Genomic DNA, 12,632 nt, shown 5'->3' with positions numbered 1-12,632 from the left:
CTCTTCTGGCCCTGGGCCTACTCTTATTAATCTACAACACAAATTTACTGCAAGATAAGACTGACAAAGCAGTTCAGTTTTCAGCAGTTCAGTTATCAGTTTCTGTGCTGGTATAAAAAACACAGTATATGTCTAAGAGCTGTAGACCCTTTTCTACCCAAAACCATCTTCCTAGTAAACAAAAATTTAATCTGAATGCTGCGAGGCTGCAAGAGAACTAAAATGTCTCCACTTACTGCATGGAGAATGCCATTCACCAACAAGTTAATATGCTTAAAAAGATTCCAGCTTATTTAAAGCAGTGCTGTTAATTCAATTCATTTCAGGTACCACAACAAATGTAAAAAATATCTGAAGAGCAATACAATTGTATCCTGCAGTCAGGTAAAGCTCAAGACAGTGAGAAAGAATGCATACATAGAGCATAAATATTTCACTTTAGACTCAAATTTCCTTTCCCCATTGGGAAACCACTAAGCCAGGAGGTTCCCAAACCTGTCCTAGAGGACCCCCACAGCCAGACAGATTTTCAGGATATCCACAATGAATATGTATATGAACTCAAACATATTCACTGCGGATATACTGAAAACCTGACTGGCTGGGAGTCCTCCAGGACAGGTTTGGGAACTACTGCACTAAGCAATAAGCATTAATAGTGATATCTTTCATCCTCACAAAAGAAGCAGCTGAGAGTTCATCCTCTGACTTCTTAGTTCTGTTTGCATAAACACCACAGATGAACCATTACAACTCCAGGATTCAAAGCCATGCATTTCATGCACTTCCTAGTGGCAGGTTCACCATGTAGACTTGGAATGGCAGACATCCAAAAGCACTACATGTGCATGACAAGAAATTCAACTAGGAGCTCTCCACAGAGTGCAATCAGCTGCCATTTAGCATCCATAAGTACTATGCCTCCCCCATTCTCTTGGGATCGATCTACGTGGCAAAAAAAAGTGTCCAGATTTGCATGAACGCTCATATTTTGAATTAAAACAAAAAGAAAATCACTTTGATGAGGCTTCATAGCATTTATTATGCTCCCTGAATTAATGCATTTATTCACTGCCTTTTGAGAGCTTTTCACAAAAGCACAATAAATGCTGTGTGCTCCACATCTCATACATGCAAACACCTAGGGGCAAAAGTCTGTACAAACAGCAACATTTACTTTTCACATCATTATTTTTGTAATTCTTAATGGAGATTCACTGGAAGCTGCTACATCGACACAACTGCAAGTCAAGTCCAGAGCGCACACAATGACAATGTTAAATATCTCGCTAACACAGCAGTTATTAGAGAACTGGCTTACAGGATTGAAAAACAAACTGAGCTAGGTCGTTGTATAACCTGAAAAGGCAACAATAGATGGGACTGATTTTTCCCAGGGTTTTTCCCACACAGGCACGGAACAGGAAAACCCGTAAATTTGTTGCACTGTATGAACTTTCAAAATGCTGCCCAGTCCATGGTTCTTTTTTATGTTCTAATATACCAGTATTTAAAATATCTACACACTGCAAGGCTCACCGGCCACATAGAGAGCATGCGAAACCATGACCCTTCAAGTTACACATTAAGGAGCCTATGCACTGAGAGGTTAACATTGAAAGGCTTTGCCCAGCTAGTTAACTTACTCATACAAAACGTGATGTTTCAATAGTCATCCCCGCCAACCACACAAAATGTATGCAGACAAAAAGGGAACAGATGGAGGTGTTCTGGGGGCAGAGCTAAATTTTAGCTGGTGAGCACCCTTCGGCTAATGCTATGCACACGAGTCTGATAGGAAACAGCAGCTGTCCTAACATTATCCAGGTTATCCGGGTAAATCATGTGCGAACTTTTCACAGACAGTCAGCAGGACTTAGTCAGATGTGTCTGCCAATGAATATACACGCAGAACGTTCCACGAACAACTTTACCAAGATAAAAAAAACTGTCCACGTGCCAGCTCTCTGAATGTTGAACTCTAGTTTTTATCAGATAGACAGAAAATAGAAAAAACGCTTTCATGCACGTGATCCTAAATCTGCCACAGTGTTTGTTATTCTGGAGAGATAAATGATAAGGGTGATGGAGCAAGAATCCTATTCTTATTCCAAGATATTGAAACTTAAGCCGCTTACAACTTTATGAACAGGAAATGTTGCAAGAAAGTCTGTAGGAAAGATCAGGAAGGAATTTTAAAAAGGAGCATCAAGCAAGTGAGTGGGCTGGATGGGAATGAAGACTCAAAGCAGAGTCCCAGAATGGGCTTCCAATGAGCCGGAAGCTTGAAGCAGCAGCAGAAAAAAAAAAAGAGAATTTTTCGATCTTGCACTTAAAAGATTAAAAAAAAAAAAAAGAAGATTGTCAGATGGTTGGAGACTTTCTTTAATTACAAGAGGAAAGGGAGAATATATTGTAATATCTGCAACTTCGTTCATCCTCCTACAGAAGATCAGTCCCAATACAAAGCAGACAAATAGGCCAATGGAAGCTACTCTGTCCCCTCAGCTGGAAGAGGGGCTCGCTCTCTCTCACGTGCTTACCTCTGCTCAGTCTTCAGAGAGATAAAGATGCTAGAAGTTTTGCATCACTGGGCCGGGCTCTCTCACATGCTTACCTCTGCTCAGTCTTCAGAGAGATAAAGATGCTAGAAGTTTTGCATCACTGGGCCGGGCTCTCTCACGTGCTTACCTCTGCTCAGTCTTCAGAGAGATAAAGATGCTAGAAGTTTTGCATCACTGGGCCGGGCTCTCTCACGTGCTTACCTCTGCTCACTCTTCAGAGAGATAAAGATGCTAGAAGTTTTGCATCACTGGGCCGGGCTCTCTCACGTGCTTACCTCTGCTCAGTCTTCAGAGAGATAAAGATGCTAGAAGTTTTGCATCACTGGGCTGGGCTCTCTCATGTGCTTACCTCTGCTCAGTCTTCAGAGAGATAAAGATGCTAGAAGTTTTGCATCACTGGGCTGGGCTCTCTCACGTGCTTACCTCTGCTCAGTCTTCAGAGAGAGATAAAGATGCTAGAAGTTTTGCATCACTGGGCCGGGCTCTCTCATGTGCTTACCTCTGCTCAGTCTTCAGAGAGATAAAGATGCTAGAAGTTTTGCATCACTGGGCTGGGCTCTCTCATGTGCTTACCTCTGCTCAGTCTTCAGAGAGATAAAGATGCTAGAAGTTTTGCATCACTGGGCCGGGCTCTCTCTCACGTGCTTACCTCTGCTCAGTCTTCAGAGAGATAAAGATGCTAGAAGTTTTGCATCACTGGGCCGGGCTCTCTCATGTGCTTACCTCTGCTCAGTCTTCAGAGAGATAAAGATGCTAGAAGTTTTGCATCACTGGGCCGGGCTCTCTCATGTGCTTACCTCTGCTCAGTCTTCAGAGAGATAAAGATGCTAGAAGTTTTGCATCACTGGGATGGGCTCTCTCACGTGCTTACCTCTGCTCAGTCTTCAGAGAGATAAAGATGCTAGAAGTTTTGCATCACTGGGCCGGGCTCTCTCACGTGCTTACCTCTGCTCACTCTTCAGAGAGATAAAGATGCTAGAAGTTTTGCATCACTGGGCCGGGCTCTCTCACGTGCTTACCTCTGCTCACTCTTCAGAGAGATAAAGATGCTAGAAGTTTTGCATCACTGGGCCGGGCTCTCTCACGTGCTTACCTCTGCTCAGCCTTCAGAGAGATAAAGATGCTAGAAGTTTTGCATCACTGGGCCGGGCTCTCTCACGTGCTTACCTCTGCTCAGTCTTCAGAGAGATAAAGATGCTAGAAGTTTTGCATCACTGGGCCGGGCTCTCTCATGTGCTTACCTCTGCTCAGTCTTCAGAGAGAGAAATGCTAGAAGTTTTGCATCACTGGGCCGGGCTCTCTCACGTGCTTACCTCTGCTCAGCCTTCAGAGAGATAAAGATGCTAGAAGTTTTGCATCACTGGGCCGGGCTCTCTCACGTGCTTACCTCTGCTCAGTCTTCAGAGAGAGATAAAGATGCTAGAAGTTTTGCATCACTGGGCCGGGCTCTCTCACGTGCTTACCTCTGCTCACTCTTCAGAGAGATAAAGATGCTAGAAGTTTTGCATCACTGGGCCGGGCTCTCTCATGTGCTTACCTCTGCTCACTCTTCAGAGAGATAAAGATGCTAGAAGTTTTGCATCACTGGGCCGGGCTCTCTCATGTGCTTACCTCTGCTCAGTCTTCAGAGAGAGATAAAGATGCTAGAAGTTTTGCATCACTGGGCTGGGCTCTCTCACGTGCTTACCTCTGCTCAGTCTTCAGAGAGATAAATGCTAGAAGTTTTGCATCAATGGGCCAACCCCTAAACTGCTCCAATCTTGCTGTCTCGGACACTCATGCTCTCAGTCTATTCTTACATACAAGGCTAACTAACCAGTCTTGCAGGCTATTAATAAAAAGGTATTTTAATTAGACTGATTTTAATTAAAAAGGCAGTACAGTAAGAAATAAAAGTAGTATTTCTAGTTCTACTGAAGTTCCCTTGAGAAAAGTAACTTGGCTCGGGGAAAAAGTCATTTTAACATTTCTACCTCCAAATCCTGCCCTAAACAGGTAAATTTATGCCTTGGCTTCCTAAGCTTAAGCCAATCCGTTAGGGTGGTTTTGTGAGCTTAAAAAAAAAAAAAGTGACATTAGGTTAATCTGAACACTGAGTATTTCAAGCTTGGTTACTTTCACCATTTCTGTTCATATTAAGGACTGAACTATTAGCGGTCAAGCAGAAGAAATAAAATTGGGCAACAAATCTTTAGAATTATTATGTCTGCAGATATTTTGTTTACTGGAAATGCTTCAGAATCTCTCACACATTTTGAATCATTTGTCTACTTTAGCAAAAACATCTGTGGTCTTAAAAATAAACTTTTGAAAGTCAGAGTTTAAAAATCCTGGAGGGAAAATTCCTTTTACATGGGGCTTCAGCAAATTTAAAGTGCTTGGGACCGCCGATACCCAGATCTTTCTATACTTTACAAATTAAATATTCAAATCATCAGAGAACTATGCTGGAACTTCTGCTCTCTGTTTATGCATTGCGCCCACTTTAAAATGATCTCGCGCCCTAAAATTAGTATACATCATACAAATGCTAAAATAGATTACCAGAAAAAAAAAAAATCCACGTTGACCAAATTCCTTTAAAATCCAAACAGTTATCCTAAAGCGAGACAGAGTACAGACTAGGTGGACAAGATGTGCCAGACTTTAGAGCTTTTATTACAGCGCATTAACTAAAATGTCTTTGTGAGCCCAGCATCCACGGAGGAATGGCCTAGTGGTTACAGCAGCAGGAAACCAGAGCTCAAATCCCACTCCGACACCAACACTCCTCGTGACCTTGGGGAAAATCACTTAAACCTCCACTGCCTCAGGACAGATTTAGGGCCGAATTTTAAGACCTACGCCCGATTTTATAACATGCGCGCACAACGGCGCGCATGTTATAACATCCGGGGTTGGCGCATGCAAGGGGGTGCATGTTGAACCCTAGGGGAGCCCCAATGGCTTTCCCTGTTCCCTCCGAGGCCGCTCCAAAATCGGAGCGGCCTCGGAGGGAACTTTCCTTCCGCCCCCCCGCCTTCCCCTATCTAACCCGCCCCCAGCCCTACCTAAACCCCCCCTAACCTTTATTATTTACGTTGCGCCTGCCTCAGGGCAGGCGTAGGCTGCACGTGGGCCTTCGGAGGACTCTGGCCACGCCCCCACCCAACCCCTTTTTTTCAAGCCCCAGGGCAAAATAGGCTCGGCGCGCGCAGGAGGGGTTTAAAAGGGTTACGCACATAACCCTTTAAAAATCCACCCCTTAGTGTGCAAGTCCTCTGAGGGAGGGACCTTTTTACTGTGCCCGAATTGTAACCTGCCTTGAACATGAGTTTGACAAGGCAAAAGTACCCTGCAAATACCAATGGGAAGATTCATCCCCTAGGGTTCACTCCGAGAAGTCTGACTAAATTGTTAGTGGACCTGTCCTCCAGAAACATGGCCAAACCTTTTTAAACCCACCAATTCTATTAGCTGTGACCACAACCTTGCAAAAACAAAATTTCACAGCTTACTGGGAAATTCACTGGAAAAAAAACAAACAAACACTTTTCTTAAATTTGTTTTAAAATCTTCTACCAGTTAATACTAGGACTAGAGTATACTCTGAAACTATTTCAAAGGATAAATAACTGTTCTCTATTAAACTTGTTCCACGCCACTCTTTTCTTTTTTTGCCAAGACATTTACTCCCAACCACTCAATCCAAAATGGGGCTAGAATCTGGGGCCAGGAGCCTTCGTTCACAATTAATAGCGGATTTTTTTCCCCCTATTTTATAGTTCTTCCTGCCTCATCTAGCCCAGACATTGCAGCATCAGTCCTCAGCGAGGGGCCAAGAACCAGGGCTTTTTCTGGAACCCTACAATCATGGGCCCTAAATCCAGCCGCTAGGCGGCGCTGTTGCACAATGATTGGAAATCCCACTTCCTAGGAGTTGTAATGGCTGCCTCTGCAGCATCTCCAGCCAGCTCAGGAAGGAAGACCCAAGGAGGGAATCAAACCCAGGTCCTCCACACAGTATTGTACAGCACTGCCACCAAGCAAAAAGGCCAGCCCCTCAGATTTTAATAACTTCTATCTAAGCCACTCCAAGCTGAACCCGAACCTTTTTAGCCTTTCTTCTTAAGGAAGCCATGCCATACAAATTATTATTTGTGTTACCCTTCTCTGTAGCAATTCTAGTTCCACTATATCTTTTTTTTTTAAGATAAGCTAACCGGAACTGCAAACAATACTTAAGATATGGTCTCACCAAAGATCCATACTCTCAATTTTATTTTCTATCCTCTCTAAATAATTCCTACCATTCTATTTGCTTTTTTAAACACGGATATACACTGAACTGAGGATCTCAAGGTACTGTCCACAAAGACTCCAAGATCCTTTCCTTGGATGGTGACTCTTAATACACAACCAAACACTGTGTACTATAGCTAGGATTATTTTCCCCAATGTGTACCTCTTTACACTTGCCCACATTAAAATTTCATCTGCCATTAGATGCACAGTTCACCAATCTCGCAAGATCCTTCTGCGGTTCCTTACGGTCAGCTTGTGTTCTCACTACTTTGAATATTTTTATATTACCTGCAAGTCTGATAATCTTCCCCACTGATCCCTTTTCCAGATCATCAAGATGTAAGTTAAACCTTGGTGCCAGTACAAATATCTGGGGCACTCCTCTATTCACTTCTGTCCATTGAGAAACTAGTACAATTATTAGTTTAGTGTCACAGAACTAGTACTTGGTTGTAATTTCTGTTATTGCGTTAAAATATTAAACCAATTACAATGTGCGACAGTAAAATAATAATTACACCAGTTGTAATGGAGAGAGGCAAAGAGGAGTGGATGACTGGAATGATCCTATAATTAGAAAATCACATATGGCATTACTGAAATTGTACATAACCAGTCAAGTCCTCTTCTAACTATTTCCCACAGCAGGCTCATTTATAACACAAAAGCAAACATACAGAACACTGTTTTTTTTCCACTACTGTAAAAAGTAAAATTAAGTTCTGTGGAAGTTTCCCTTTGGGTCCTTCCAGACCATACCAAATCTAGGAAAGGGAAAATGTGCATCAGAATCAGCACCAAACTCCTTCCCTTCCCTTCGACTTCTTTACAGATAGATACTATCATGGCTGGAGAGGAACAATAAAGGGCAACAGGGTCAAGATAAGAACTATATTTCTCTTAGTAAGTCTGCTGGTGTGTCACTCCTTTAGTTAAGGTGTAAAGTCTTTTTGTTCAGGCCAGAAAATTGCAAACTGAAATCATAAGACCCACAGTAGGGAAAGGGAAAAAAAAAAAAAAGTTATAGCACTGTTACACTCTAGTTTGAGAAATCCTGGTATTTGACGACAGTGATGGGATCCCAAATGTGATCCTGGGCAGCGTGCAGAAACTGTGAAGATAGTAATACACTATTTCTTGAGCAAGAGGGCACTGACCCCCATTGTTACAAGGGGCAGAAAAGACACAATAATGGTCAAGTAAGGAGGAGCGATGCTCGCTCTCTCTCTCTTCAGTGGTGAAAACCTTAATTTAAACCAGAAAGTGGCAGGTTCAAATCTCTAGATCCATTGGAAGAATATGATGTACCACTATAGTACGTAATCCTTGTAGATTTCCAGCTATATCTTCTGTTTAAATGTGCTGCAGGAGATATGTAAGCTTCATTCCTCTGCTTCTCTGGTTGCTAAAGTTGATGAAGGCTGTCACAATTGTTTACATTCGAGGGGCGAGGGTTAACTTACCTTTTTATTTACTCTGTTCTAAAAGATTCCCCTGATCATGGGTTGCTGCATTTGCTTTCTATGAAACTATCAATTTAAAAATGTAAAACATGTAAATTCCTTGTGGCAGAGTTAAATCTAAAGCAAGAGTGCCCACAAGTTAGAATACAATAATAAATTATTAGGAGAGTGTTAAAAAAAAAACAAAAAACAGTAGATGGAGAAGAAAGAAACTCAGTGATGAACCTTCCTCCAACCAGAAGTTTTCATCTCATAAGCAAAATTAGCATACATCCATTGTTCATCACATTCCACACATATGGCAGTATGCAGATATCTGTTATCAATGGATGCATCAGCAAATGTTGGCAGATGTGTCAAAATAATTATTGTATATTAACTGTGTGTATATATAGATAGATAGACACAGTTAACACCTAATTATTTTACACATATAGAGTGGACAGTCATAAATGCATGATAATGTATTATATAAGTGGTAAACCATAAGTATGTTCTGATGAAATAAACCCTTACAAATTGAGTGGTGTTTACCTAAAGCTCCATGTAGTGCTGATGATACGAGCAGTAGGGAAGTGCTGTGTCATTTACCTAAGACCTGTTTACACTGAGCGCACATCAGCCAAAAAAAGAAAAGAGCAAAGAGACAGCTCAATGTACACGCGTCCCCCAGCAGACCTGGAAACCCTTTCACAGCCTGTTGTCGCAGATACTTTTTTTTAGAATTACGTTTTCGTCTAACTTCTGATTTAAAAGCCAGCAAACTGGGGGCAAAAGTCATCAGGGCTTGTCTTCAACCTGCTCTCTGCTGCCAGCACGGCCAGAAAGGAACGGCAAAAAGTCCAGGCGATAGCAAGCGGCGCAGAGCAGGGAAGGGAAGGGACTCTCCACAGCCCCCGTGGTATTGAAACAAGGATTTTCCGAGTAAAACAGAAAAAGATTCCCTGCTCACCCTGTCAGCATCGCAAAGCCACGGTGCCACCGTCTGAGGCAGCAGCCGGGTGCTGGCAGGAGGGGAGAGCCAGCCGAGGGGGGGGGGGGCACTTCAGATCCGAAGCTCGGCGCAGTCACCCCGAAAGCCGGCACCTACCTGAAAATCGGCCAGAATCATTTCCCGATCCATGTTGGACGCCATTGCGCTTGTCCCTGCCGGGTTCGGATCCGTGCACCCGGAGGCTGCTGCGGCGGCTGCTGCTGCTGCTGAGAGAGAGAGAGAGGGGGGGGGGATAAAAGAGGAGGCAGCGGCCAAGGGCTCATCCACCGCGGTGGCGGCGGGAAAGGGGAGGGGACGCGAGGCAGCCTCCGACGCACTCGGCCCTTCCTCTCCGCAGCTGGCCGCCGTCGCACACTTTCTCTGTCACCGGGGTCGTAAAGTGCTGCTTTGCGGCCGCCGCACCACGTGACGGCCTCCTGTCAGACTGCCGGCGAGGCCGCGCGGAGCGGGCGCCCGCTCTGGGCTTCCCTTTAGCCCGGCGGCCTTCTTTCCAGCCCTGTCGGCGCCTAAAACCTGGGAGTGGGCTCCGAGCGATCCGGCGGGAGATATTGGGGGAGGGGGGCAGTGCCGGGGCTTGGTTTGTGTCAGGCGAACGCCTAGGATTTCGTCGCCGCAGGAGGCTTTAGAGCCAGGCGTTTAGATGCGGGGGGGGGATACCGCAGAGGTCACCTGTGTTAGTCCCTTTTGCGTTTGAGCTGGCAGACGAGCGTTGGTTTGCTCCTCTGTTGGGGGATCCTTTTTTTAGTTTTGTCCAGGTTCCCTTTCTCTCGGTGGCTGCGAAGGCCGTAAATAGGGGCTTAGGAGGGACGAGTGAAAGGAGAGTTTGCTGCTTTAGGCAGCTGCACAAAAGTGCGAACAATTCCAGCGCTGACGGTGAACGTCGAGATATCAAGTTTATTTCTCACAGTCAGCGTGCACGGAGGGGACTTTCCAAGAAGGACCCACCCGCATGAACAGCGAAAAACTATTGGCAACTGTTATTCAAGAAGAAAACATGTTTGTCATGAATACAGTGGAATACTCCACCGAGAGTAACGAGCTCGTTTCATAGAAGGAGCGCTGGATTTTTACTTCCTACCATCTGCTCTTTTATTCAGTTTGAATAGCATTACTGAAGCTGTGTCTGTATTGGATACATAGTGACAAAGTAGGTGATACTAAATAAGAACCAATTAGCCTGCCCAGTCCTTATACTGCTAAAGATATAGGTATATCCCAATTGCCAGCCCTACAAGCTTGATATCTTTATCCAAGTAAGTTGATTGTTTTTCCTCTTTGGTCCTCTAAAATTCTGGGTAGACCAGTGAACAAGTTCCAATATTTAAAACAATATTGAGGCCTTTCCACTTCTGTCTTTTTCCCAACCTCACAACCCTTTTGTTGCCATTATCCTCTATATTTAGCCTAAGCAGGATTAAATTCCATTAACGTGCTGGCCTCACCACCTCCAAGTATCCACTATCCTCTTATATATGGTACTTGTCATTTTCCTCAGAATGGAAGACTGTTCATGTAGAGTTGTACCCTTGCATAATTCTTACTAGAGTAAGTCCCATTCATATATCAACTCAGTGAATACTCAAACTGCTCACTGTACCAAAACCAAAATTACATTGAAATTACACTCCAATTGCCCTAGCGCAGTGATTCCCAAATCCAGTCCTTGTGTACCCCTACTAGACCTGGGTTTCAGAGTAACCAAAATATGCAAATTAGCATGATTCACAGACCAAATGCATGTGCCTATGTTTCATTAGTATGTTAAGTAATTCCTAAAAACCAAACCTTTTGAGGGTAGACTGTGACTGGAGATGAAAACCTCTGACTTAGGAGAATATATATAAATTAATAGCTTCTGGGCCGGTACCCATTCTATATTTGACTGCTTTCCAAGTGAGCTCACCTACTTTTTCTTTCCAGTTTAAATCCTGGGTGAATTTCATGTAGTTGGCAGTATAATAGTAGCTACGGCACTGAGTTCCTGGGTAAATTCCACCACTCACCACATGACCATGACTTAAGTCACTTAGGGCTAGCTATATGAAAGTGTAGTAATTTTGGTATGTTACACTAGGTGACTTTCCAAAATTATAGTGCAAAAAATTACCAATATTGTGCTATATATAAAGCTACTAATATGCAAAAATAGTGAGGTATCATAGTTGCTATATGATAACTCTTGAATAGATATATGCTATATGATAACTCTTGAATAGATATATGATAACTCTTGAATAGATATATGCTATATGATAACTCTTGAATAGAAAACTATGTCCCACCCACACCTCTTAATGCTAGCCAAAGCCAAGATACCTTTTCGCAACAAATAAAAGACCTGGGAGTCATCCTAGACAGTGGATTCAGCCTCAACAAATTCGTTAATAACACTACAAAAGAATGTTTCTTTAAACTACAAACCTTAAAGAAACTAAAACCACTCCTCTTATACAGAGACTTCCGCATGGTACTACAGGCCATCATACTCCCAAAACTGGACTACTGCAACTCCCTCCTTCTAGGCCTACCAGCATGCACCACAAAACCACTTCAGATGGTCCTTAATGCCTCAGCAAGAATCCTCTCAAATGCCAAAAAAAGAGATCATATTACCCCAATCCTTCTTCATCTCCACTGGCTCCCGATTAAATTCAGGATCCAATTCAAATCCTTAATGATGATACATAAAGCTTTGCACAACATCGCACCGCTCAAGTTAACATTCCAAATTCAACTACACACATCTACAAAACCCACCAGAAGCGCTTATCAAAACAGACTAACCACCCAACCGGCTAAATCCTCGCTGAGGAAACGCGCTCTATCCACAGCGGGCCCTTCACTCTGGAACTCGCTTCCTCCTGACCTTCGCCTTGAACCATGCCACGCTACATTCAAAAAGAAACTTAAGACTTGGTTATTCAAACAAGCATTCCCATAGAACCAAGAGCAGGAAGAAAATCAGTCACATATTTTCCGATCACCCCAGCATATTTCACATAACCTTGTTATTTAACCATGTTATTTTCTCATTAACCCTCATGTTATTTTACCAACCGCTATTGTATTTTATTTATTGTCATTTTTTATTGCCATTTTTCATTGATATTTATTGTTGTTTATTTATTAATTATTTATTAATTGTTATTGCATTTATTTTCATTTATTAATTGTTATTTATTAATTGTTAGCATTGTTATATATATATATTTTTTATTCTGTTTCTTGGATTAACTATGTTCATTGTAAACCGCTAACTTGAAGCGATAGTTACTGTTCATTGTAAACCGGGGTGATATGTATATTATACAGGAACCTCCGGTATAT

The 12,632-nt window shown here is 42.9% G+C and overlaps 1 protein-coding gene across 3 annotated transcripts in view; it reads right to left on the bottom strand.

Moving 5' to 3' along the window:
* Positions 1-12,632, bottom strand: part of FAF1 (Fas associated factor 1) — a 460,794-nt gene that overhangs the window by 440,418 nt on the left and 7,744 nt on the right. The window contains exon 1 of one of the 3 annotated variants that reach the window (XM_029618483.1): positions 9,402-9,676. The exons of the other annotated variants lie outside the window; for them this stretch is intronic. Coding sequence (XP_029474343.1) covers positions 9,402-9,446 — 45 coding nt within the window. The 5' untranslated portion in view covers positions 9,447-9,676. Of the gene's footprint in view, positions 1-9,401; positions 9,677-12,632 lie in introns of those variants that run through there. 3 annotated transcript variants of the gene reach the window in all.

This window comes from Rhinatrema bivittatum, chromosome 10, assembly GCF_901001135.1.
Source record: "Rhinatrema bivittatum chromosome 10, aRhiBiv1.1, whole genome shotgun sequence".
Classification (NCBI taxonomy): Eukaryota; Metazoa; Chordata; class Amphibia; order Gymnophiona; family Rhinatrematidae; genus Rhinatrema; species Rhinatrema bivittatum.
The sequence above is the reverse complement of the archived record's forward strand: the minus strand, read 5'-3'. Positions and strand labels throughout refer to the sequence as shown.